This window comes from Taudactylus pleione, unplaced genomic scaffold (assembly GCF_031769625.1).
Source record: "Taudactylus pleione unplaced genomic scaffold, aTauple2 ptg000061l, whole genome shotgun sequence".
Lineage (NCBI taxonomy): Eukaryota > Metazoa > Chordata > Amphibia > Anura > Myobatrachidae > Taudactylus > Taudactylus pleione.
The window spans coordinates 17285022-17309536 of NW_028284463.1; the positions used below are offsets into that span (position 1 = coordinate 17285022).

General features: G+C 44.9%; 1 protein-coding gene across 4 annotated transcripts in view; it reads right to left on the reverse strand.

Moving 5' to 3' along the window:
• CACNA1H (calcium voltage-gated channel subunit alpha1 H) overlaps positions 1-24515 on the reverse strand; it is a 577698-nt gene that overhangs the window by 53955 nt on the left and 499228 nt on the right. For all 4 annotated transcript variants that reach the window (XM_088464812.1, XM_088464813.1, XM_088464811.1 and 1 more), the window contains 2 exons: positions 3531-3682; positions 741-850 (listed from right to left, as the gene is read on the reverse strand). In XM_088464812.1, coding sequence (XP_088320938.1) covers positions 741-850; positions 3531-3682 — 262 coding nt within the window. The remainder of the gene's footprint in view (positions 1-740; positions 851-3530; positions 3683-24515) is intronic.

Sequence of the window (24515 nt, forward strand, 5' to 3'; positions counted from 1 at the left end):
CCATGTAAGTGTATGGGAGTACACATGTAAATGTATGGGAGTGCACTTGTAAGTTTATGGGAGAGCCCATGTAAGTGTATGGGAGTGCACATGTAAGTGTATGGGAGTGCACATGTAAGTGTATGGGAGTACACATGTAAGTGTATGGGAGTGCACATGTAAGTGTATGGGAGAGCCCAAGTAAGTGTATGGGAGAGCCCATGTAAGTGTATAGGAGTGCACATGTAAGTGTATGGGAGTGCACATGTAAGTGTATGGGAGTACACATGTAAGTGTATGGGAGAGCCCATGTAAGTGTATGGGAGTGCACATGTAAGTGTATGGGTGAGCCCATGTAAGTGTATGGGAGTGCACATGTAAGTGTAAAGGAACGTACAAGTGTAACGGTGCAAAAATTTTATTATAAGGGTGCACGCATGTAAATGTACGAGACCGCACATGTGGATGGAAGAGCACATGTATGTGAAGAAGCAGACTGTCATGGGTAGGTAACATCGTCGGACATGCCTGTTAGGAGGCATATATTGTGTTACTAAATTAGCCCTGGTGTCCTTATGATGGTGTGTAAATACCAGATATACGAGCCACTGTCTGGTCCTACTGATTGGCTGCATTCGCGCGCATATTGGCGCAGCCGGCAAAGCAGCTTCATACACTATGTGTAGGTGTCAAACACGACTTAATGACATAATAAATCTCTATAAGGACAGTAACCCTGCACTGGAAAAGCCGCACTGTACCTGTCTTTAAAAAACCTTCGAAAACCAAACGCAACCAGCTTAAGAAGAGCCTCGAATACGAAGACGATGGTGAAGACGTAGTTACAGTATTTCAGAGCCTCCTCCAGGGACTAGGAGAGAAGAGAACAGGGCAGGGATTAGCCACTCTCACATACACACCATCCCGTCTGCTTTAGCTGAGATTAAAACCTTCCTTAAACCCGACCCCACTTATAGAAAGGATATCTGTAATCACCCCAGAACTAGATATTCTGTTTTCTCCTCGTTTGTTCTTGTCTGGCCAAAAACTTCAAAAACAATAAACGAGGCCAAAATATTATGAGAAGCAACTGGATCGGTGTTAGTACTTATGTAATCCGACATGAGAGGGCTGTATGAATTATACATCAGGACTGTGGTTGTACAGGATGGGACGGGGGGGGGTCACAAACAGCTCCAGAACTGATTTAGTATGGTCGCTGCTTTTTGCCAGGAAATCCTCATTATGGGACTCATGCTGAGTTGGATTTACGCCATTCTGCATTACGTAAAATACAAGAATTGGTTCTGTGCATACCAGCTAAACAGGCTGCACCCATAAATCGAATGGTCAAATTGCCTATGGTCACCAGCGTTCTGATTGGCTGATTATGGAATTACCGCTGAAACTGATTGGTGCTCCCTTCATTGCTCATGTTTCTATTATTTTGTAGCCGGTATTTTTTTTATTCCCCTTACTCAGCAGGGTGCATTATATATCTGCTGTATTAGAGTTTTTTTTTTTCTTTTTAATTCAAAACTAATAATAAATGTGTATAGTATTTCACTATCAAAACTTGTGTAAGTGTATCTGATGTATGCGGGACTTTTGCATATTACATCTACAAATTGTGTTCAAACTGCATGAGCCCCAGTGTGTCTCTATACCAGAGTTATGACCCGCTGTCACCGGTCACATGACATAGGATACATTGAGAATGCAAGACTTATGGTGGGTACACAATACACGATATGCTCCCTGAGCGATATCGTGTAGTGTTGTCCCCGGCAGGCTGTGCTCAATGTCGTTCATGACATTGAGCACAGCCGATGAACGATATCATTAACGATATCGTTCAGCGCCGGGCTCTCTCCCCCATTCCCTGACATGCAGCAACCTGACGAGATCGTCAGGTTGGCCTGCATGTCAGCCCGATGAACGATAATGACGAACGACCCGCGGGAACGCGCGTCGTCATTATCGTTCATCTTTTTGGGGTTAAAAATGGACGATAAAGTGGACGACTGAACGATAACGTTATCGTTCAGTCGTCCACTTTATCGCCCAGTGTGTACACACCTTAAGATTAAGGGCCTGAGGCCCTGATTCAGAGCCGGACGCTCTGAAAGAGCGCTCGCTCTGAATCAGGGCGTTTTTTTTTTTTTTGTGTGGCCTCCTGGACGCTCGCATAGCTGTGTTGCAGCCTCTCTCGCAATAGCGGTTGCGGGAATATGCAAATGCTTATGTCAGCCCTCCCTTTGTGCTCCTTCGTGTGCTGGAGTGTATGAGCGGTGAGACACCCAGTTTCAGGCTCCATGATCTGTGCAATTGTGATAGAGATTGTAAACACTCCAACATTGATGCAACATTGGTCGCACCAGTGACATTTGCAGTCGCCTAGGGTCTATTTTATCTACTCTCCTCAAAACCAACTAAACATTGCCTCTGTAGCATTGTATTTGAGTTTGGGAACGCAGTAGCGTCCCAAACACGCCGCAGTAGCGTCCCAAGCACGCCTGTGACGGGATAGGTGTGAAATACCGCCGGACCTTTGTTCAAATCCCGATGCCGGTAGACCGGCAGCAGTGAAGATCCCGACAGCTCCAAAGGTAAGTATTTACTAACCCTACTCCCCCCCCTGCTAACCCTCCTTTAGGGGTGCCTAACCCTAACCTCCCTCCCTAGTGCCTAACCCTAACCTCCCTCCCTAGTGCCTAAACCTAACCCCCCCTTTCCCGCAGCCTAAACCTAAGGGGTCTATTTACTAAGCAGTGTTAGGAGACAGACTGAAAAGTAATAAGAAAGTGATAAGGTACCAGCCAATCAGCTCCCAACTGTCATTTTTCAAACACAGCCTGTGAGATGACAGTTGGGAGCTGATTGGCTGGCACCTTATCACTTTTCACTCTGTCTCCTAACACTGCTGAGTAACTAGACCCCTAAGTCTCCCGGGCGGGGGGGGGGGTACCTAACCCTAACCTCCCCTCGGGGTTGTGAAAAGATTTGTATCGTAAAGCAGCGTGACCTTTGTCCTCACATCATGCTGTGCAGTGCCAGGTCAGCCGGGGAAGGGGGTTCCGGGCAGCGTCTGAGCACTCTGTTGGAGGTGCTCAGCGCTGCCCGGCATTTGAAAAAAAAACATATGTGGCCAATGCCGGGATTCAAGGATTCAATCCCAGTCATTTTTAGGCCAAAACCCCGGGATCCCAACGATGGCTGTAACAGCGCTGGCCACTAATGGTCTACAAGTCACATGGGGGGAGATGTATCAACCCTTCCAGAGAGATAAAGTGGAGTAGTTTCCATAGCAACCATTAAGCTTCTAACTTTCATTTCATAGACTGCTCTAGATAAATGATAGCTAGGATCTAATTGGTTGCTAAGGGTAACTTCTCCACTTTATTTCTCTCGAAGGTTTGACACCTCTCCCCCTAGAAGAGATGTATAAATATATATATATATATATATATATATATATATACTGTATGATTTATTTATTACACTGCACAGCACCAGCTACTAGAGGGTTACCATTAGCCTTTCACAAGTACCTTGGGCTGGTTGTAGTGTTCCATGGACATGGTGATAACATTGATGCCAATGATGAAGGTGATGAACAGGTCCAGGTAGTGGCTGGTGCACAGCTGGTGAATGTAGCGCCGTGTCGGGGAGTAGTCCGCGTAGTATGGTCTCCTCTGAGCTTCTGTGTAAACAAATAAACAAAAAATGGAAGATTCGTCAGGAGAAATGTTTATCAGGGAGATAAACCTCATTGGTCACAGCTGGCAGACGCTGGGGCTCATTCGCTAAAACTGCGTCTAGGTGCGGAACCAGCATTAAACCATAGCAACCAATCTGAAACTTGCTTTATTGTCTAACTTGCTCTACACAGATAAAGCTAACTGCTGATTGGTTGTTCTGATTCAATGCATATCGGGCACCTAAATGCCATTTTGGTAAATGAGTTGGAGCGAGAGGAATTCTGGACAGACAGAATCCTACACACTAGGTACTTGACTAACTAAAAGAAAACTCACACCCTGTAAAGACCTGAGACCGGGTTATTGCAGAGAGGTAGAATAAAGTAGTGAAGCGGTTAATCTGCCCAGACAAACAAGCATCGAGCACTTGACTGAAGCGAGGTAAAGAAAGAAAATGTCAGGTCCAAGCTAAATGTTGGCAGAGGAACATTGCCCGTATCCTGTGGCTGCAGATAACTCTCGGAATATGGTGAAGTGTCTCTCCAGACAGAGCGGCATGTGATGGAGAGTGGGAATAGAGATCTCGGCACATCGCTATGTAAGCCTCGTATCTGAAACAGCGTGGCGTATTCTAAAGAATGTACGGGACACCAGCTGGCAGACAGGACCGCTGCAGGTCATCCTCACTGTGCTGTCTGGTCAGTCACCGCTGGGGAACAAAGGTAGTGTCTGTGGCGAGCGTACACAACATTCTTCATCCTGAAGGGCACCTGCGCTTTGTGTGACATCTGCGGGATGGTGGTTCCAGGGTAGAAATGTCAGCGTCGCAGAACATTGCTTCACAGTCCTCTGACCACTGCGACTGACTCCTTTCATGTAGTTAAATTTTAACTACTACAGTACTTCATGGAGTCTCATTTACTAAGATTAAGTTGTGTGACTAGGATAGAGGGCCACAATTTTGTTTTTGTTTTTCACTTTTAGTGGTATTATTTCTGCACTTCTATAAATGCTTTGCTATATGTGCCTGGACGGTGGGAAAGACATCCTATTACACTTGCTGTCTGTCAGTGGCATCCCTTCATTCTGGAAAGTAGAAGCCAAGACTTAATCCTAGAAAGTAGAAGCCAAGACTTAATTCTAGACTCTAGAAGCCAAGGCTTTTGGTGTGGCTATACCTGGACAGCTCCTGTAAAATCTGAGCATTCTCCAGAAGTTCTCTATATATAGAAAAGGTACTGACATGCCATTGTAGGGGTGGCCATTGATCATTAATGGTTGCTAACCATCGATGATCTGATAGTGAGTGTTTTCCCGATCGATGGAAGGGCAAGGTGGCTGTTCCCTGAAGATGAGTGCCTGGGCCTCTATGCGCATGTGCATACAAAAACCATTGATGATTTCTTAACGATGGTGAAAAACCTTTGATCATCGATGGTAGAGCTGTTGATGGTCATCCCTATGCCACTGAGTACAGTACGTAGCATTCCAAAAGTCCTTTTAGGGGAATAGGATGGGGGGCAGTCCTGGGCATTGAAAGCACTGGGGATGCCTCTGATGCTTGACCACTCCCTGTGAGATTTGAACTTTTCCTGATTTCCCATCTAGATAAGTTGGGAGGTACGGTTTCCTAATAGATAACAGTGCGCTGGTGCACTCAGCATGTCAGATTGTTGGGGTAATCAACCCCTCTAATACCAATATCAAACACCAAGCTTGGTACGCTTTGTGCTTGGTATAGCTAAGGTTTCCTGCCCACATACATGGGGGGAGATTTATCAAACCTTCCAAAAAGGGCACGTGGAGGTTTTGCAATATCAGCCAATTAGCTTCTAGCTATCATTTTATAGAATGTATAGGATAAATAAAAATGTTTTTTCTTTGGATACCATTATTGGCGTTCCACCATACAGGCAGCAATTCAAGGACTTTATATTTTGAATGCAATCATCCATATGTGTTTGTGGCTAGCCTCTCTTAGTTAGTAAGGGTTATCCTTACTGCCTGGCAGTAGATCTTTTACGTCCTCTTTGGGGTGAGAAACCAGTGCACACAAACAAATTGTGGGATATTATGAATATATATTTGTGGATGTTGCTGGATGTTTCATGGATGATCCACTAAGAGATGGTGACTCTTTGGCTATACAGATAAAATAGATATTTCATGTTACGCAGCATCTGAAAATACATCTGTCTTAAATCCACTTATGTATATAGTTAATGCTATGTATGTTTTACTTGATAATGCCATCAGTGTAAATGAGGAACGAACCCATCATCTTCACATTACCAGACTCATAGTGGACCTTTGTAGAATGTTAAGGCCCCCATACATCTGTGACGGATCGTCACGATGTAGCGATGGGATCGGAAATTGCCGACCGGCGGCCATCAATGTTCCACGATCCATCGCAGGATCGGTGAAATTCTACATGTTAAATTTCACTGATCTGCCAATCACGATCATTTGTTGATCGTGATCGGCATTATCTGTGAAATCCAACAAGTTGGATTTCAGCGATCCTGCGATGGCGGGTTGCAGGATCGCTACATCACGACGATCCGTCGCAGATGTATGGGGACCTTAAGTTGTGTAACCTCCCTAGAGACCAGGAGAACTCTGCCCAGCTGAAGCCACTCCCTGTCTGATATATAATGATGTAGATCATTTCTAACTTAAAAAAGCACTGATAGTACTTACAGCAGAACTATCTTGACCTCCTATTTCCTGCACATCTGCAGATGTCACAAGAGAATACTGCATATTTTCTTTTATTTTTTACATTTATGAAATTGATAATAAGAGGATTTGGAAATTAGAGTTATCAACAGCTACGTTGTGTGATGTAGAATTTATCCAACCCAGATCAACTCGGTTTGAAAAGATAAAAGTCTGGCTTATAATCCTCCAGGACAATCTATCAGTTACCATCAGTTTTATACCTTATTGAAACTAAGATCCTGCATTCGAGACACAATCATCTTATTATCAAATGTGGGGTAGACATGTAAAATGTTAGTTTTGTATAAGAAAACCTGCAAATCATTTTTACAGCATTTACGTATATAACCCCCAATTGCCCTTACCTAACACCTGCCGTACATATTAACCATATATTTCAAATCCATGTTCGTAGATAAATTTGTCTTAACAATATTACTTCCTTATAACCCTAACATGGAATCTTGAATTGGGATGGAACACATTTGGTTAGTAGACAAATCAACATTACAATTTAAACGCCAATAATCACTTGATCTACTGTAGTGTTGGGGCAAGGCTATCGTGCTACTCTTTCAGCTACTCCTGGTAAAAATGCTAGATGGATAGATACTGTATCTCCGCAGGCATGCAAAAAAATCCCATACAGGGTCTAGCAAATCTCAGATTTGATTGGATACATTAGGAAATGTTCTCCGTCCCCTGATCATTAGGTGCATGACACAATGGTGAATATATTTATCATCGAGAACAGTCTATTCATTCAATGGTTGAGTAAATTGGTCTTTTGATTTCCCATGGTACTTTTATTTTTCGGATAAGCACCGTTAGGGATACTTTTTTGGTTTGACAGGCCCACTTTGTCTAAGATAAGATATAGGGGTCTATTTACTAAGCAGTGTTCGGAGACAGAGTGAAAAGTGATAAGTCTGTGATAAGGTGCCAGCCAATCAGCTCCCAACTGTCATCTCACAGGCTGTGTTTGAAAAATGACAGTTGGGAGCTGATTGGCTGGCACCTTATCACTTTATCACTTTTCAGTCTGTCTCCTAACACTGCTTAGTAACTAGACCCCATAGTCTGGAACTGGACAGCCTTGCTCCCGGTAACACTAGATCATATGATTATCTCACCAAAAACATGCATCACCCTTCATGCAGAGCACATAAGCACATCATGCAAAGCTTATCACAGGCCGCGCGCTCTGCGGGAGACGTTACAGAGGAGGTCGAGGTAGAGCAATTCTATAGTATTTTAAAAATTAAAAGTTTCTTTCTGTAAGGATAAAGCTTATAGCCCTTAGAGTGTACCCGCCTCGCAAACACAATATGGGGAGCCATTTTGTGGTCTTAAACCTATTTAACAAAGCTTTCTATTAAATGACCAGGGATGCACAAAATCACTGTTGCCCCAGAGATGTCACTAGTTACTAGGAAATAGATAGGCTACATCCTCAGGAATATTAATTCAGCACACAAAATGGCCGCCCTCTGCTGTGGTAAGATTTGTGCTACTAAGGTCATCGTAAAGTCATTGATCAAGTGTGATAAGATCTTGTAAGTCTAGAAAGAGCTTCCTGCTTCTATTGGCATTTCTAATTTTACAAAATAATTACCCCCTATTGAGCAAATTGTGGTCACATCCCACAGTGTCACAGCCGTGGTTTAAGCACAGGATATAAATAGGTCCAAAATACACAGATACTATCAAACAAAACACAACACATGAAATCACAACCAACATACAACTTTCTGACCTTGGCTAAAACTCAACAATGCAAATGAAACAAACCTACAGAGTACAAGGACCATATGATCATTGTCTAGCATCAAAATCTTTTCTCTTTATTAATATATGGCTTCTTTTGAACAAGGCAGACTATCTAATCTATCTATCTCATATCTATATATCTAATTATCTATCTCATATCTAATCTATCTATCTATCTCATATTTATCTAATATCTATCTATCTCACTATCTATCTATTATACCGTATATCTATCTATCTATTATACCATATATCTATCTATCTCATATCTATCTATCTCTCATATCTATCTCAAGTCTATCTATTATACCGTATATCTATCTATCTCATATCTATCTATCTATCTCATATCTATCTCAAGTCTATCTATCTATCTATTATACCGTATATCTATCTATATATCTATCTCATATCTATCTATCTATCTATCTATCTATCTATCTATCGTCTATCTATCTATCTATCTATCTATCTCATATATATCTATCTCCTACATGACTCCTAGGGGGTATATTTACTAAAGTGCGAGTTTTTAGAAATGGAGATGATGCCCACAACAACTAATCAGATTCTACTTAACATTTATCTAGCACATTCTAGAAGATAATAGCTAGAATCTGATTGGGTTCTATGTGCAAGAGCTCCGTTATTAAAAACCTGCAGTTTAGTAAATATACCCCCTAGTAGGTAACTGCTGGTTGCTGATCCTCCATGTTGTCATCTGGCACCATGGCAAAATGAAATACATTAAGTGCCACCTAAACTTTGGCACCCTAGGATACCACCAAAAGCCCCCTATCGGTCACAAGCCATTAGTCTTGCCCCACGCTAATTCTGCCCCAGGCATTTGCCTCACCACAATATGGAAAATCCATTTCTATCCACAAAGCCAATTACTAGCATTAGTCATTGGAAAAGATGAAAATGAAGATTAAACTTTTAGGTTGTATTTTTTTTAACTTAAGCTTCACAACAGCCTAATACATCGCAGACAGGCTAATGTAGACGTTAACAACGTTTCCGTAACAAAAATAATTAGCCAGTTTCTGCCTTACCTATCTTCAGAAGTCTTCTAGGTCAAACTTCCATCAAAAGTATATACAATACCTATAGGAGGTAAGGTTGCCTTTTCAGTCTGTGGAAATAGCCGTCTAATTACGCATAGTGTTTCTGTTCCTTTAAAGGAATGAAAGCCTCCTGGTTGCATTCAATCCTGGCAAGCCCTTTTCCATTCAGATATACACTCGCTGCTTCTAGAACCAGCAGGATATTAACTTTTTAGGGGCACAGATTCAAAAGAGCAGATTATCAGCCCTAACCCTAACCCTCCACCTAGTGCCTAACCCTAACCCCGCACCCTAACCTCCCCTGGTGCCGGGATCCCGACCTGTCAGGATTTCGGAGCTGGTATTCAGACCGTTGGCATCCCGCACGCCGGGATGCCGACTATCAGGGCCGGCTCCAGGGGTCAGAGCACCCTGTGCCGGCCCATCACATGGCGCCCTCTGATCGCGCGTCTGAATTTGGGGGTGTGGCCTAATTACCATAGACCACACCCCCCATGTGACGTTATTTGGAGGCGTGCCCGCATGGCACGCCTCCTAATAACGTCAGGCTGGGGGTAAAGCCCAGCAATCAGTCACTGGCTGGGCTTCCCCCAGCCCTCTTCCGTCAGTGGGTGCCGGACACACTCCGGAGTCCGGCACCGCCACACAGCTGCGGCGGTGGGGGTCCCCAACCTCCCAATTAGACCACCCGTGGGCCACTTCGGCCCGTGGATGGAGCAGCGGGACAGTACTGTCCCGCTGAAAATCGGGAAGCTGGGGAAGGGTGCCGCCCTCTAGGGGTGGCGCCCTTGTGCGACCGCACTGGTCGAACACCCCTAGAGCCGGCCCTGCCGACTATATCCAGCAAAAACCCTGTACAGTATGCCTCCCATCAGACAAGAGCTTTGCATTGTAATAATTTATTACAGAATTAAATTAGAATTTTTGATTTTCTCACCAATAGTCAAAGCAAAGGCTACGGTTTGAAACAAATAACTATTTCCCCTTTTATATCTCAAGTGTTTGTACCTTACTAAAAAAATAAATAAAAAGAAAAAACCCCAATAGCCTGGAGTAATTCTTTCCAAAAATATCTGACACATCCATGGCAGTACCATTAGCTGGGAGAAAATGGTTTTTCTTCTTCCACAGTAAAATCTATATTCATCAATCCATCAATTTCCTTCCTTCATTAAAAGTTTTCCAAACTAGACAGCTGCCATGTTCACGTTTACCAGCTATATTTCTATAAACTGTAGTGTCAACTCTTTTATATGGTGAAGGTCTTTTGTTGGCACCCCAAATTTTACTGCTAGGCCCTCGAGAAAGGTACAGGTGTCTTGGGTGCTTTCCCTTACCAATCTGAATAAATCTAGCATTTTAAAAATATTAGGTGTTGTTCACAATTTAAGATCATGACTAATCCAAAAAGGAAATTTAAAGTAACATACTGTATACTTTGCTTATGGCTGCTGATCTGAGTTGCCCTACATCACTGCCCATATTGACATACAGTAATGTATACGGAAAATACGAACAGTTCTCAGAGCAGAAAAGGAGCTGTCTCCAGATTCTATACAATTGCTTATAAAGGGACTATAGCTAAATGTTATGCTGTGTACACACCAGACAATGTGTGTACCCAGTGTGCCCCCCCCTTCTGCACACTAGATGACCTGGTGCCAGACCCCCCAATATGTCGGCCCCTGCCGCAGGTGGTCGTCAGCCGTATCGTCAGGTCGGCCCTACAGGAACATGCACACACAGTGCATACACACTACAATACTTGAACGATATGTTATTACGATGCATAGGAATCGGCCATATTATTCCAAAAGTCGTCTAGCCGTGTAGGCACCTTGAGAATCAAAGAAACATTATTGGAGGTCCCTGCCCACTGGCTAGTCCATAATCTTTCCACGATTGCGTTGGAAAACAAGTGGAAATGAATTCATAGAATGTTCTAATCTGTAGCACATGTACCGATAAGGACCCCGCTGAGAGACAATCTATTGTCTACTAATCTACTTTCTTGGGAACGTGACTAACTTTAATTGGAATGAGGCGAGGACGCTAAGCTAACTGACGCGGATTACGGTGTTAGGATGGATATAGGATAATGTAATCAAACAGTGAGTACAAGGCCGGCGATCAATAAAAGTAATGATGCTAAAATCAGTAGTTAATTAGGATACATATACGCTCTACACGTGACCCTCAGGATGTTATTCTAAGGCATTCTTGACAAAATATTTTCCCATGATTCTGAAATCAATATGTTGTGCTAATCTTGATGGGGTAATGATTGGCTCTCGTCACCCTTTCCATTAGCCTACTATTTATACTTATAAGATTACATTATGCTGGCTCGCCAACGTTGTAATATGGGAGACAGTCAGGGGCAGTTTAAGAGAGGAGAGGGTCTGTGTGGGCCCCCTGCGCATGTGCTGGTCTCCGGGGAAATGGCGCCCACACCTTATTCCCGGGGACATCTCTAGTGCACATGCTCAAATCACCAGGAAAATGGCCACTGCGCCACATTCCCTGTGATTTTGCTGCTCTGCAGCTACAGACGCTGGCCTATGCAGGACTGCGGAGACTCCGGAGAGGTAATTATAACTATGGGGCTCCTGTGCACTGCACACTCTGCACCTATTATAGATATGCCATTGGAGACAGTGTACACCAAGGTAGGAGCATTTGCTTTATAGGCCATGCGTCCCACGTTGACTGCGCACAGAGTTGCAGGACCAGTTGAGCCGCACTGACTCTGGAATGTATTGGGCATGTCTGGGAGCGATGGCTAAATAGACGGCGAATATATTTCGCCGGATGGGTGTGTTATGGCAGTGTCACAGGTGTAGTTGTGAACTCACGCTTAATGGCGTACATTTGAGGCCATACTCTGAAGGAGATTCTGCCCCTAGCATGGGGCTGGTGCAAGTCCCGATGGTGCTACCTATGTTTGCGACTCACAAAGTGGGCGTAGCAGTCCTCGCGCATCCAGACGCACGCTTGTAGTAGGGGAAGAGTTTATACTAGCATTAGCATAAAGTCGCAGGCGTGACTATAACAGAATGCGCTGAAGCAGTCGCAACCTTCTGCAATGAGATCAGCGTCTGGAGAAACTGTCCCTCTAAGCACCTCCAGATGTCTCCTGGACCATTGTGAGAAGACCAGGCTGGAGTTTGCAACGCGGAAAACATTTCTACCCTGACTTGGAGAGATGGAGATACACCACAAAGGGAGAATAAAGGAAATTCTTTCATTCACATGTCGGATGAGCAGGGATAATCACTTTACTTCATGCCAGCCTATTTACTAAATGACAATTGTGAGCCGTCTCAAAATAATCGCTTTATAGATAAATATGTGACAACGGAGCGCTCATTTGCGTCTTGCAAGCCTTTCAGCCACACAGCAGAAGTAGGGCGTCAGCCAGCTATTGGATACAATGCAGCTCACGGAATGGGAATTAAAAACAAATTATTGTGGTTTTATTTTTAACAAACTATTGTGCTGCTGGCTTCATATAACGTGGTATTTTCAATTTTGATGGAGCAGATCTACTTTTTTCTGGTTACAGACAACACTGAAGGGCTGAATAATCCTTTGATTGTGGAATATTTTGCAGGGTGTTTTCTTAAGTCTCATTTTATTTTCAGTTTATATTTAGCAATGGATAAAATGACAACCGTAAAGCGGATGTTAGACTGAAGATCTATTCTGCCTAGGGGTATTCATGGCTGTATCTAGGGTACATGCTGGATAACAGAGTGATGCATTGTAATTAACGGACAATAACCTCTTGCTTTATAAGATATACTATTCACAGATATGTATGTAAAAATGTAAGAACTTAGGGCCTGAATCATTACGGATGGCAACTGCGATTGCAATAGACGATTACGCATGCAGTCTCGCTGCGATAGTATGCTAATCCATTGCGATCGCTATGCCGTCGCAGCACAACATTAGGGCGCCCACTTTACCTTACACACATCAGTAATCCTTAGCAAGACTGCAAAACCATCGGGAACCTCGAATACCATCGCAGCCTCACGCTCACTTACACAAGCTCTGGCCTTATTGCTAACTTCGTTGCACGCTATGAGTACTCAAGCTGTGTAGGCCCTACACTGTAGGGTATCGCAGAGGATAATTAATGCATGCCCATTCAACGGCATTCAAACACACTGGCACGTCTGCGTAGTCACCGCAATCGCAGTCCCGATGGCAGTGACTGGTTCGCCCACACACACTGCGATGCGTACGCAAAACGCAACAATCGGCCAATTGCATGCGTAATCGCAGTTTCGATCGGAAATGAATCAGGCCCTTAGAGTGTTTATAATAAGGTCATTTCTATTGGTAACCCTACAAAAGGCTCTGTAGCAAAGCATTATGAGCCTAAAAGGCTGATAACAGCAGCGTGCAGTGACATCTACAACAAGTTACCTATATTACCTATATTGTCAAAGGTATAAATTACTGTCATGTTCTTTGCTTATATATTTCAAAATGCCTTTTTCATACTGGGTTACCTTGTATTTTAGGTTCCTATCCCTTTAAGTGAATAATTTATGAACTTTTAGAGGAAAACCTATATAAACACTGCTGTACACTAGGATCAGATTCAGAGATTTACGCCAATGCAAACGCAACTGCCATCTTAAACTCCCCATGGTTGATATGCGCACTATACCTTACAGACTTACAACTAAAAACGTATCTAAATATAAACACACGTACAACAGGAGTTGGAGTAAAATTAAAGGTCAAATTTATTTGACATCAGATTATTCATTATTAATTAAATATTGAATTAGGGGGCTATCGAATTAGATAATTAGATGTTGCCAATTGAAATTAATTGTGAGCGTAAAGTTAGTATGGTGGCGGACAGCAAAGAATGGACACTCCCACAAAACACGCGCAGACCAAACACATCACCGTTGGTGTTCAACTCTCCAGCATAAAGCACGCCCGGACGGGCTGTGTCATTTCCCTGTAGGGACGATTTGGCCTATATTTGACCAAGGAGAGCGCACCCATCTAACTTGTATAATGAATAATAGCACACTACCGTTCTTTCTGTCACAACACACACAGCAAACAAACTCGCAAACCAGGGAGGGAGGGTGGGATTTCCAGAATCAAAGAGGCTGACTCTCTGGCTATTAGACCTAATATACCAGCAAGGCCACACCCCCCAGGAACCCTATAGGCTAACTCTAATGTCTAACACTAACATCATCATTCTTAAAGGTATACTGCTATAACAACCTCGGGGGGTTTAAACTGTCTCAGTTAGATTGCAGCTGCCTTACGGTGTCCTTCATAGATCGCAATTGCTAAAATATGCTAATGCCCTCCAAAGCTTACCTGAGCATAGGACGCCCACTGCTGCCTTCTCATATCCGTTCAGTGACGTACAACAGCGCAAACATCGGGAGCATCGACGCAGATCGGGCAGCTGCGCAGCTTCTGAGTAAGTCTGACCTGTCTCATACACTGCGTCACACACCGAGAGCTCTCATGCTGCAAAGGAGATCGCAACGGCTAAATTATGCACGCCCACGAGACGGCGTTTAAATGGTCAAACACACCTGCTTTTCCTTAGCCACCCCCCCCAGCTACCTCCCCCCAAAACGCTGACTACCTGTCACTCACTTTGTGAGTGAATCATCTGTGTGAGCGTAATCGCACACCAAACGCTGCGCGTGCGCAGTACAGCTTTAACACATGCGCAGTTGCTAAGAATCGCTCAATCTGCGTAAATCTCTGAGATAGGCCCTTAAAGTATAAGCTGAACCAACATGAAATTATATCTTGTAAGAAACATAAAATAAATGTGTTGGTATAAAACCCTTACATATCTGCAGAGATCTGACACTGGGGGCCTGATTTAGAGTTAGGAGCAAATAAAATAAAGAAGGAATTAGCTCATGGAACAAACCATGGCCCTGATTCAGACCCACTCGCGAGCGGCTGTCTGCTCGCAAGTGGGTCGATGGTCTGCACTGCGCATGCGCACGACGGAGGGAGCTCCGTCTTGCGCATTCGCGAGACGCGACGAGCGAAGGACTTTCCTTCGCTCGTAGTGTCTGATCAAAGGGGGCGTGCTGTCGATGTTGATTGACAGCACGCCCCCTTTGGTGGGCGTGCCGGGGGCGTGCCTGCCAGACGGAGGCGTTCCCAAGGGAACGCCTACCTTCAGAAGCCGGCCCCACTGACATCACTAGTGATGTCAGTGGGAGTGATTTTGGCTCTGATAGAGCCAAAATCACTCCTGGCCTTGCGGTTGAAAAACTCAACCGCAGGCTTCTGCTCGCAGTGGCGATGGTCAAGACCATTGCGACCATCATCCTGCACGCTCGTATATGCTGTGGGTGGTGACCCACAGCTATACGAGCGTCCAGGAGGACGCTCCATATTTATGGAGGTGGGCCCTGATTCAGAGCGAGCGCTCTGGTCAGAGAGTCCGGCTCTGAATCAGGGCCCTTGTTGCAATGTAAGGGGTGCAAATGCATTGATTTTTTTGCATGCAAAGTAAATACAGGTTGCTTTTGCATGGAGCGAACGATTACCGGGCAGGTTTATTTTTACACTGCATTATAGATTTAGTTAGGTTGGTACCTGCGAGCCACGGTGGACACTGGTATCTTGTTTGACAAAAAGTGTGAATAGAGACTTTTTGTTTCCAGTTAAGTCAAAACCAAAATATATCTAATTTGTAGATCTTACATTAATATACTAAGATCATAAAATGACTCTACTCGGTCTAACAGAAGAGTCAGGAAACTTCAGGGTCACTACTTCTCGGAAGCTGCATTCATCCTATGGGTCCCCAGTTTCACAGTACTTATTTAGAGTAAAGCTGGGTACACACTATACAATATATAGGGCGGGATGAACTAAAGGTAAAAATGCGGTAAAATCCCAGAAATGTCGTTTTTGGGGGTTTTACCACATACCCCATATGTACAAAGCACCGTCCCGATGGCGAGCGCCATCTTCAGGTGGCGTTACCCAATAGAAGCCTACGAGCTACTTTTCAGGATGCTCCTCCTGAGAGGGATCCAATCGGCTTCCTCTCATCACACCTCGCGGCCCGCCAGAGGGACATCTGGCTGTTAAAACCGGAAGTGCCTCTTTCCGGGGGCATCGCAAAGAACAGCTCTTATTGGGAGAACTGTCCTTTTGCGATATTCTAGGTACAAGCCGCGGTAATCAACCACAGTATGTACCCGATGAGAGGCGGGATGTACCGCATGGCGGATGCGATGCTTAGTACATCCCGCCCAATATATAGTCTACTGCATATCGGAACAACCATTGTATAATGTGTACGCTGAAAACCACCTGATTCATTGTACGATGAATTTGGCGTTTGCATCTACCCATCGGATGTGCTGCACATCAGATCAGACGATGCGGTCGTACAGCGTATTAGGCAGTGTCTACAGTGATGGGACATATCGCATTGCCTGGTTGCCCAGGTGTGTACCCAGCTTTAATGTATTCTAGATAAAACCGGGGTAAGTTGTTCTATAAAAATGGCAGCATATGATTGGCTGCTATAGTCATACAGAGTCTGTCCTGCACATCTGACCTAGCAGCAGGGATTACTAGTAAGCCCTGCATACCTAACCTCAGTCCTACTCTGAGGGTACACTTGTTGCTTATCTGAGTGTCTGCATTGCAGTGTTAGTGGCCATTTTAGGCTGTGCGAGGTGCTTGTAAAAAGCTTGTAGACAACCATGGTGTGTATGAGACACAGAATATCCCATATCTCAAATACCTCTGGTTCTGATAAGCTCCTGAATCTTGGTAGCAGTTTTATCTCCTCGTCAGGCAACATGTATTTCAAGTCTGGTACTTCTTTAAGGCCGATTTACGGCGGCATAAGACTGAATCAGCGAGCACTCCAGTGCTACCTCACACCGGACCAGCTCGCCGGCCTGTCTGTATTGCTCACTGATTAAGCCTGATGCTGCTGTCAGGTTATATAAAGAAACAGATCTGCATTAGGCGAGCCAACTGCGAATTCCATTTCACATCTCTGACAAGAATGTTACTGCACCTATAGAAGAGCCAGCTGTACAACAATCAGAGAGAAGATGGATTTATAGGACCCTACGAGACCGTGCTTCTATCACGTTCCTCGGAAAAGGTTCTGTGCCAGTGGGGATGTGAGACCCAGTCAGAGATGTCACCTTGCAAATGACTTTCTAACATGGGCAGAAAATGATAAAAGGGACAATATATTATTTCCAATAAACTGTGGAGAGGAACAGGGTTATTTTAATATATTAATGGGCCCAGTGCACAGAACAGAATCCCTCTATAAACAATGGAAGGTAGTGTGAAATACTAGTACGTTTTGAGCAGGTTTAGAACTTGCGACAGCTTTAGAACTTGTTTAACGGATAGTACTTGTATGAGGGGAAAATATAATGAAAGGTTGGGGCAGGTTATGGCTGAGCTCCTGGCTTATTGTTATGGCCAGTGCTATTCTTCAGCAAGGACACACAGGAACATTGCTCCTGAGGAATCAGGAGCAACGTTTCTGGACCTGATATCTTTGTATATTGCTGTTGCAGCAGATCGTACACAGAATTTTACCTGGACGGCGTGAATGGGGGTGAAAAATGAGTGCCGTACAGTGATTGGTGGGCCACTGTACAGTACGATCTGTGAGGCAAACCACCTCCTGTCCTCTGATTGGCTGCCAGCCCTGTATCTCATGAAAGTTCTGCATGATCAGAGTCTCTTCTGGCGAAACTAGAAGTTTTGCACCAAGCGTGGACTGGACCTGGGGAAGAATAAGCCGGTGCTGATAGAGGGAGGTCAGTGGGGACAGGTCAATACGGGCCATGGGGGGAAGATGTGGAGCTTTATCGATACATGGAGTTGGGCAGGGCATGTAGCAGTATCAATATGGGGGAGAACACGGTATAGGGCAGTATCAACGCAGGGGCCACCCAGTCCCTGACTAAAAAAAAAAAGTATATAAAATATGCTACGTTGCTGAACATATTTATACCTACAGGCTATTTCAAGCCTTACTGGAGACACCAACCTCCTCAACTAACCCTAGGGAGGCTCCGGTGCGTTGAACGGTTAGCATGCTAATGGGGATGTTTAACATGCTAATGAGTCTACACTGATGACTCACCGCTGCCCTATGTATACTCACTATTCTAAAAGGCCCCCCCCCATACACGGTGCAATACAGCAGCCGATCCGATGGATTGGTACGATATCGCTGCTATATCGTACCGTGTGTGGGTCTGATATCGGCCAGTGCGTGCTCCCGTGGCATCGTACATCGCACCTCCAGATCTTTCTGCATGTTCAGTTGATCTGGGGAAGCAATGTACGATCTCATGCAGCGCTATGCGGGTGGGGGAAGGGGGTTGCCGGCATATGGGGCGGTCGTGTGTGGGGACCATCCGATATGTCGTCCGTCGGATCGCAAGTCGCATTGCAAGGTGCATACCGCACCATGTATGGGGGCCTTAATGAAGGTATTGAGATGAGTTGTGTGGTGGAGTATTTGGGCTAGTGGGTGGAAGTAACGAGCGCTGCCAGGTATAAAATAACATAATGAGCGCGGTGCTTAGCCAAATCCTTCCTTATCTTTGAATAGAAAAAGAAGAGTTGCTTTGATAGAATAAAACCGGCCATGGCACTTATTTGAAGAAGGAGATTCCCAGCTTCGAAAACAATGGGACCTTCCCCTACCTACTGTAGGTCTTGGGCACTAGGGGGCTGAGACAGAAGCAGGTTTAGGGCTTTCCTACCTAGGTCCTAGTACTGGGAAGTCTTGCGGTTGGACCCAGACCTGGTGCCTCTTTAGTAAAAAGACTATGAAAAGGAAGGAGAAGAACATTATATATCATTATACATTATACACTGTGGGGAACTTGTATTCTTCAAACGATATTTTACAATCCAATGTAATGTGCGCTATCATTCAGAACCAGTTGGAACGGATACGCCTGGAACATATACTGCAGCCAGCAGGAGACTCAAAGCTCATTTGCTGCCCTGGGCTTGTTTCCCAAATATGATTATCACCCATTCATCTCTATGTCAGCCCCATAGTCAGAGCTGGATCATACATTGGGTGACCTAAGCTCCTGCTTAGGTCCCAGTCTGCACTGAGGGGCCTGGATTACACACATTATTATGTGTTTTTTGTTTTATGGAGGAAGGGGTCCGTGGGGTCTTCATCGGGCTCTGACTACCGCCCTCTATACTTCCTCCTCAATCAATAATATGACTGGATATAAGATTCAACGCAAATTACCATGGACTGGAAAAGGATGATTCATAAGGTTGAAATAAATGAAACCGTATATCCCCCTTCCTCTTAGAAGCAGGACCTTGCATGGAGCCGTCATCCTGCAAGGAACCTAATGCTGCTTTTCTGTCCGGGGAACCCTTCAAATGTTTAGAATAATTTCTCTCAATTGTTAATTTCTGTTACATGGGATGAAATTAGCGTTTGTTTGTTTTTTAAGTAAGTCCTGTGGCTTTGCCCGGTGCTTCAGTCCCATTAAGTCTGAACCCTCTCTTCAATAAACGCCATCCATCCCATATATTAATGGCAGTGACACAGATAGCGTCGTACTGTGGGAATGTTCTCTATCAGTAAGCCCTGTGAGACTGGCCCAGCAATGAGAATAAATGACATATAGAACTGGTATAACATATGATTGCTGCCTTCCCTTGCCTGCAACCCTCGGTGTAACGACACTCACGAGCGCAGCAATCACTTATGTCACTTTAGGCCTAAGTGGCCACAGATTGCAGTTTTTTGGGGGCGAATTAAAAAGATTGTAGCTCCGTATAGATGCCTATGATTCCCAGCACACCTAGTAATTCTGTATGGATGATGACCGCGCCTGACCGCATTTTTGTCCATCATCTGACCGTTCTGGTCTCTTTATGGTTAGCGCATTAGTTAGATGTGACCACACATGAACATACAGCCTGAGATCATCCCATTGGTCTGATGGGACCACACATAAACATACAGCCCGAGACCCTCCAATTGGTCAGATGTGATCGTACATAAACATACAGCCTGAGATCCTCCCATTGGTCAGATGTGACCATACATAAACATGCAGACAGAGATCCACCCATTGGTCAGATGTGACTGAACATAAACATACAGGGCCTTATTCAGAGCCGCTCGTAAGCGGCCGCTCGTTCGTTCCGAGCGATGTTTGCCCAACTGCGCATGCGTACGGATCGTAATACGCATGCGCGAACCAGTCAGTGCGGCCGAAAATCATTTGTTCGCTAAATAGCGAATGCCTGCTATTTTGAGTGACAGGAGGAGGCGTATGTGGGTGGTAACAGGGGAAGCTGCTTGAAAACGGGGACTGGAGATCCGAACGTAGGCGTGCTTAAAGGTCAAAACGTGCGTTTTATGGGTGTGCATAATTAATACAGCAGCGTCATTGACCACGTCACTAGGTTATTTTCTAGTCAGATTGCGGTAGGAAAAACCAACCACAAGAATAGCGAGCAGTTCATACGCTGGTCGATGTACTCAATTAATCTAATAAATAGCGGACATGAAGTAGGATGCGTGCGGCCAGGGGGCATAGTTTCCAAAAAAACGACCGCAAGTTTTGTTCGCTCGTTCAGACATAGAGGCGTGAACAGACCGCAAATAGCGAACGGTTCATTTGAATAGCCACCCCTTTTTTCAGAACGAACGACCGCAAATAGCGTCCGGCTCTGAATCAGGCCCACAGCCAGAGATCTTCTAACTGGTCAGATGTGGCCATACATAAACATACAGCCATTGGTCAGATGTGGCCATACATAAACATACAGCCATTGGTCAGATGTGGCCTACATAAACATACAGCCATTGGTCAGATGTGGCCTACATAAACATACAGCCATTGGTCAGATGTGGCCTACATAAACATACAGCCATTGGTCAGATGTGGCCTACATAAACATACAGCCATTGGTCAGATGTGACCATACAGCCAGATATCCTCTAATTCAGGGATGGGGAACCTCAGGCCTGGGGGCCGTATAAGGTCCGCGGAATCATTTGGTCTGGCCCTCTGAGCTTTTTTCTGCTAGCCTCATCTGGCTAGCAGGGTGCCTAGAATGACATCCTGCAGCCAGAATCTATGCAGCAGTGCTGCCTGGGCGTCCTTAGGACGCTTCAGACGGTCACACCACTGCCCTTACAGCTTCCCAGAGCATCCTCAGGATGCTCCGGGCATTACTGTAATGTCCGGCGATTGTGGCCCCACCCTCGTGTAATGTCAGAGGGGGCGTGGCCTGCACAGGGCCCGTGAATAATGTTATATATATCAAATTGGCCCTCAGCAGAAAAATGGTTCCCCGTCCCTGCTCTAACTGGTCAGATGTGACCGTACATAAACATACAGTGCTCCAGTACACAAGAGCAGCCGTTATAATGATTATCGCAACTTACGCCTACCCCAAATAAACACACAGAGACTCACAATGGACAGTCCTGCATATTCAATCTAACATATTCTCATCTATTTAGTTCTCAAGCCATTTAAGATCCTGACACTAGATCATCATGCTAATGCATTAAGGGCTTGATTCAGCAGTGCACACAAATGCATAGCTGAACGCAGATTCCTGCTTTTCGCAGGTCCCATCCTGCGAGTGTGCAGAATGGGTTCTACTCAATCGCACGCAAGTCTTTGATTGACAGGCAGAGGCATTTAAGGGGCGGTGCGGGGGCGGCCGGCGTTCCAGGAGTGGCCAGAGACTGCGTGGACGTATGCAGTATTCTGGGCTCGCAAGCCAGCCAGCCTGGGTAAGCTGAGTCTTACTCAGCCACCCGATGGCGTCCACCATCGCGACCTTCCATCACCGATGGTCGCAATGGTGATCCCAACCAGTGACCTCCTTCGCAGTGCTGGGATCGCAAATGCAGCAGGGGGTGTCATACACCTCCTGCTGCATTTGCATTATTGCAAGGATCGCAATTGCAAAGCTGCCTGCGTGCATACATCATATACTGTATATACAGCCTGCACGCATATATCATATATCTATAGCCTGCGTGCATACATCATATATATCTATAGCCTGCGTGCATACATCATATATCTATAGCCTGCGTGCATACATCATATATCTATAGCCTGCGTGCAGCTTTGCAATTGCGATCCTGGCTGAATCAGGCCCTAAGTTATTAACAGCACAAAAAATGACAGATAAACTGACTGAAATCCCTTCAACAGCCTATCAACAAGGTATTTTTGTTATTATAACAACCAATGTCATCATTTCCCAAAAGAGTCATATATTAAATCATAACCAACTATAAATGTTTTTTTTTTTGTTGTGCTCCTACAAAAGGGTCTATTCATGAAGCAGAGAAGAGCCCTGTTTAGCTGAAATCAGGGATATTCTCTGCTTCGTGCTATCCATGGAGCTGGTTTACCGTGGAGAAGTGTATTACTTCTCCAGCGGCATCCCCGCTCCATGCCAGCATTGCATCACCACACTATTGTATGGGGAGTGCGATTCATGAAGGAACGGAAAGCTCATCTTTCCGTTCCTCTCCTGCGGTACAGATTCGCCATCTGAGGATAGCGTTATCTGTACCGCAAGCCATACAGAGCAGTGAAGTTGCACACTTCCTCGCTGTCTGCCCGGCACCTGGGAGCTGGCTCCGTCCCCTTTTCCCAGCATCCATTGCAGCAGGTCTGACCTGACCCGCTGCTCTCGGATGCCGGGGCATGCGCAGTGAGAATACAGACATATTGGGCTCCCGATATGTCTGTCTTCTCACTGCGTCCAGGGATCAGGTAGCAGTCGGACACCGCAGGAAGACGTCGGACAGGTAAGTGTACATGAGTGGCTACTAAACAACCACATTATATATCGCATCGATGTGATGCGATAAATAGTGATATTTATCGTGAGCCACTTCATATTCTTTATGATTAGGCCCCAAAAATGTGCTGTGTGTCAGGAACTAAAAATGGCCGCCTAGAGCGGTGTTGCCATGATACAATAAAAGCAATAACCAGACGCGTTTCACCTTTAGGTAAAGCCATCTTCAAATGTTGCTGTAGCATTTAAAATGTAAGGTGTCTTGTTTATTTAAAGAAAATGTCCCAAAATGTGAATGAATTTACTCTATGTCAGAGCCGGATTAAGACTCCATTAGTACCTTGGAAATACTGGTTTGGGCCCCTTTATTTGTATAACAAAACCTAAAAGTGCGTTAGAGTAATTTGGGCCCTCAACACCCACTGGGGCCTGGATGACGGCCTAGGTGTCCTAATGGATAATCCGGCTATGCAACAAGGATATAATTGTCTCTGCTCGGCCTGCGTTCCACGTGCAGCCTGATTTTTGCATGCATGAACATGCACTTACATTCTACAGTATATTTTAATTGCGTATTAGGAGGTTTGAGAGGAAAAGGCAACAGAATGAGGGTCAGTCATCAAAGACGCATTGTGTTATATTGCACAATTTGCTGTGTCTCGCAGTGCTACAGTGGCGATTAATGCATAACTTGTCTAATTATGCATTTTCCTGAGGTAAATTCAGCCAAAGGTGTTGTCGAGTAGGGGTTAGTTATACATGCAGTGTCATTAGGCAGGGGAAAGTAACAAACCTGGCGCTGGGTACAAATTTGGGTTTTGTGAAGCAGAGAGAGAATAAAGGGGGGGTACTTGCGTTGAGACTTTCTATATATTAGTATAAAAGCTTCTGGCGTTTAAGCAAATGGAATTAAGCATTCAATTGAAAACATAACCTAACTTTTAAAATTAATAATAATAATAATCTGACTACATATATATGCCACAAGGTAATATCCCTGGGCCCAAAAGACCATTGAAGCTGGGACACATATAAAATACACGTGCTGTATGGAATCCATGCAATCAGTTCACAAACTAGCTGCACGCTAAAAACTTCAGAAGTGCAGCATGTACAGTATGTAAACGAGTATAGGTAGCATGTATATTTTATATGTGTCTGGTAGCCCTATATGGACTTATATTTGCTTTTAGGAATCTGTACAGCTGTGTCCTCATACATCCTGCCTCAATACGCCACACAACGCGAGATGCCGCCGGGTCCTGTGCAACACTGTTAGCGCCGGGCGTCTTTTTGTGGAAAAATGCATCTTGGTCGCAATGCCATGGGCCTAGGACGCACTAGGAGACTGCGCTGATTCATTTGATATGCAACACTTGTATATCTGCGTGCGTGCGCAATGGAACTTGGCGCGGCCGCTGCATTG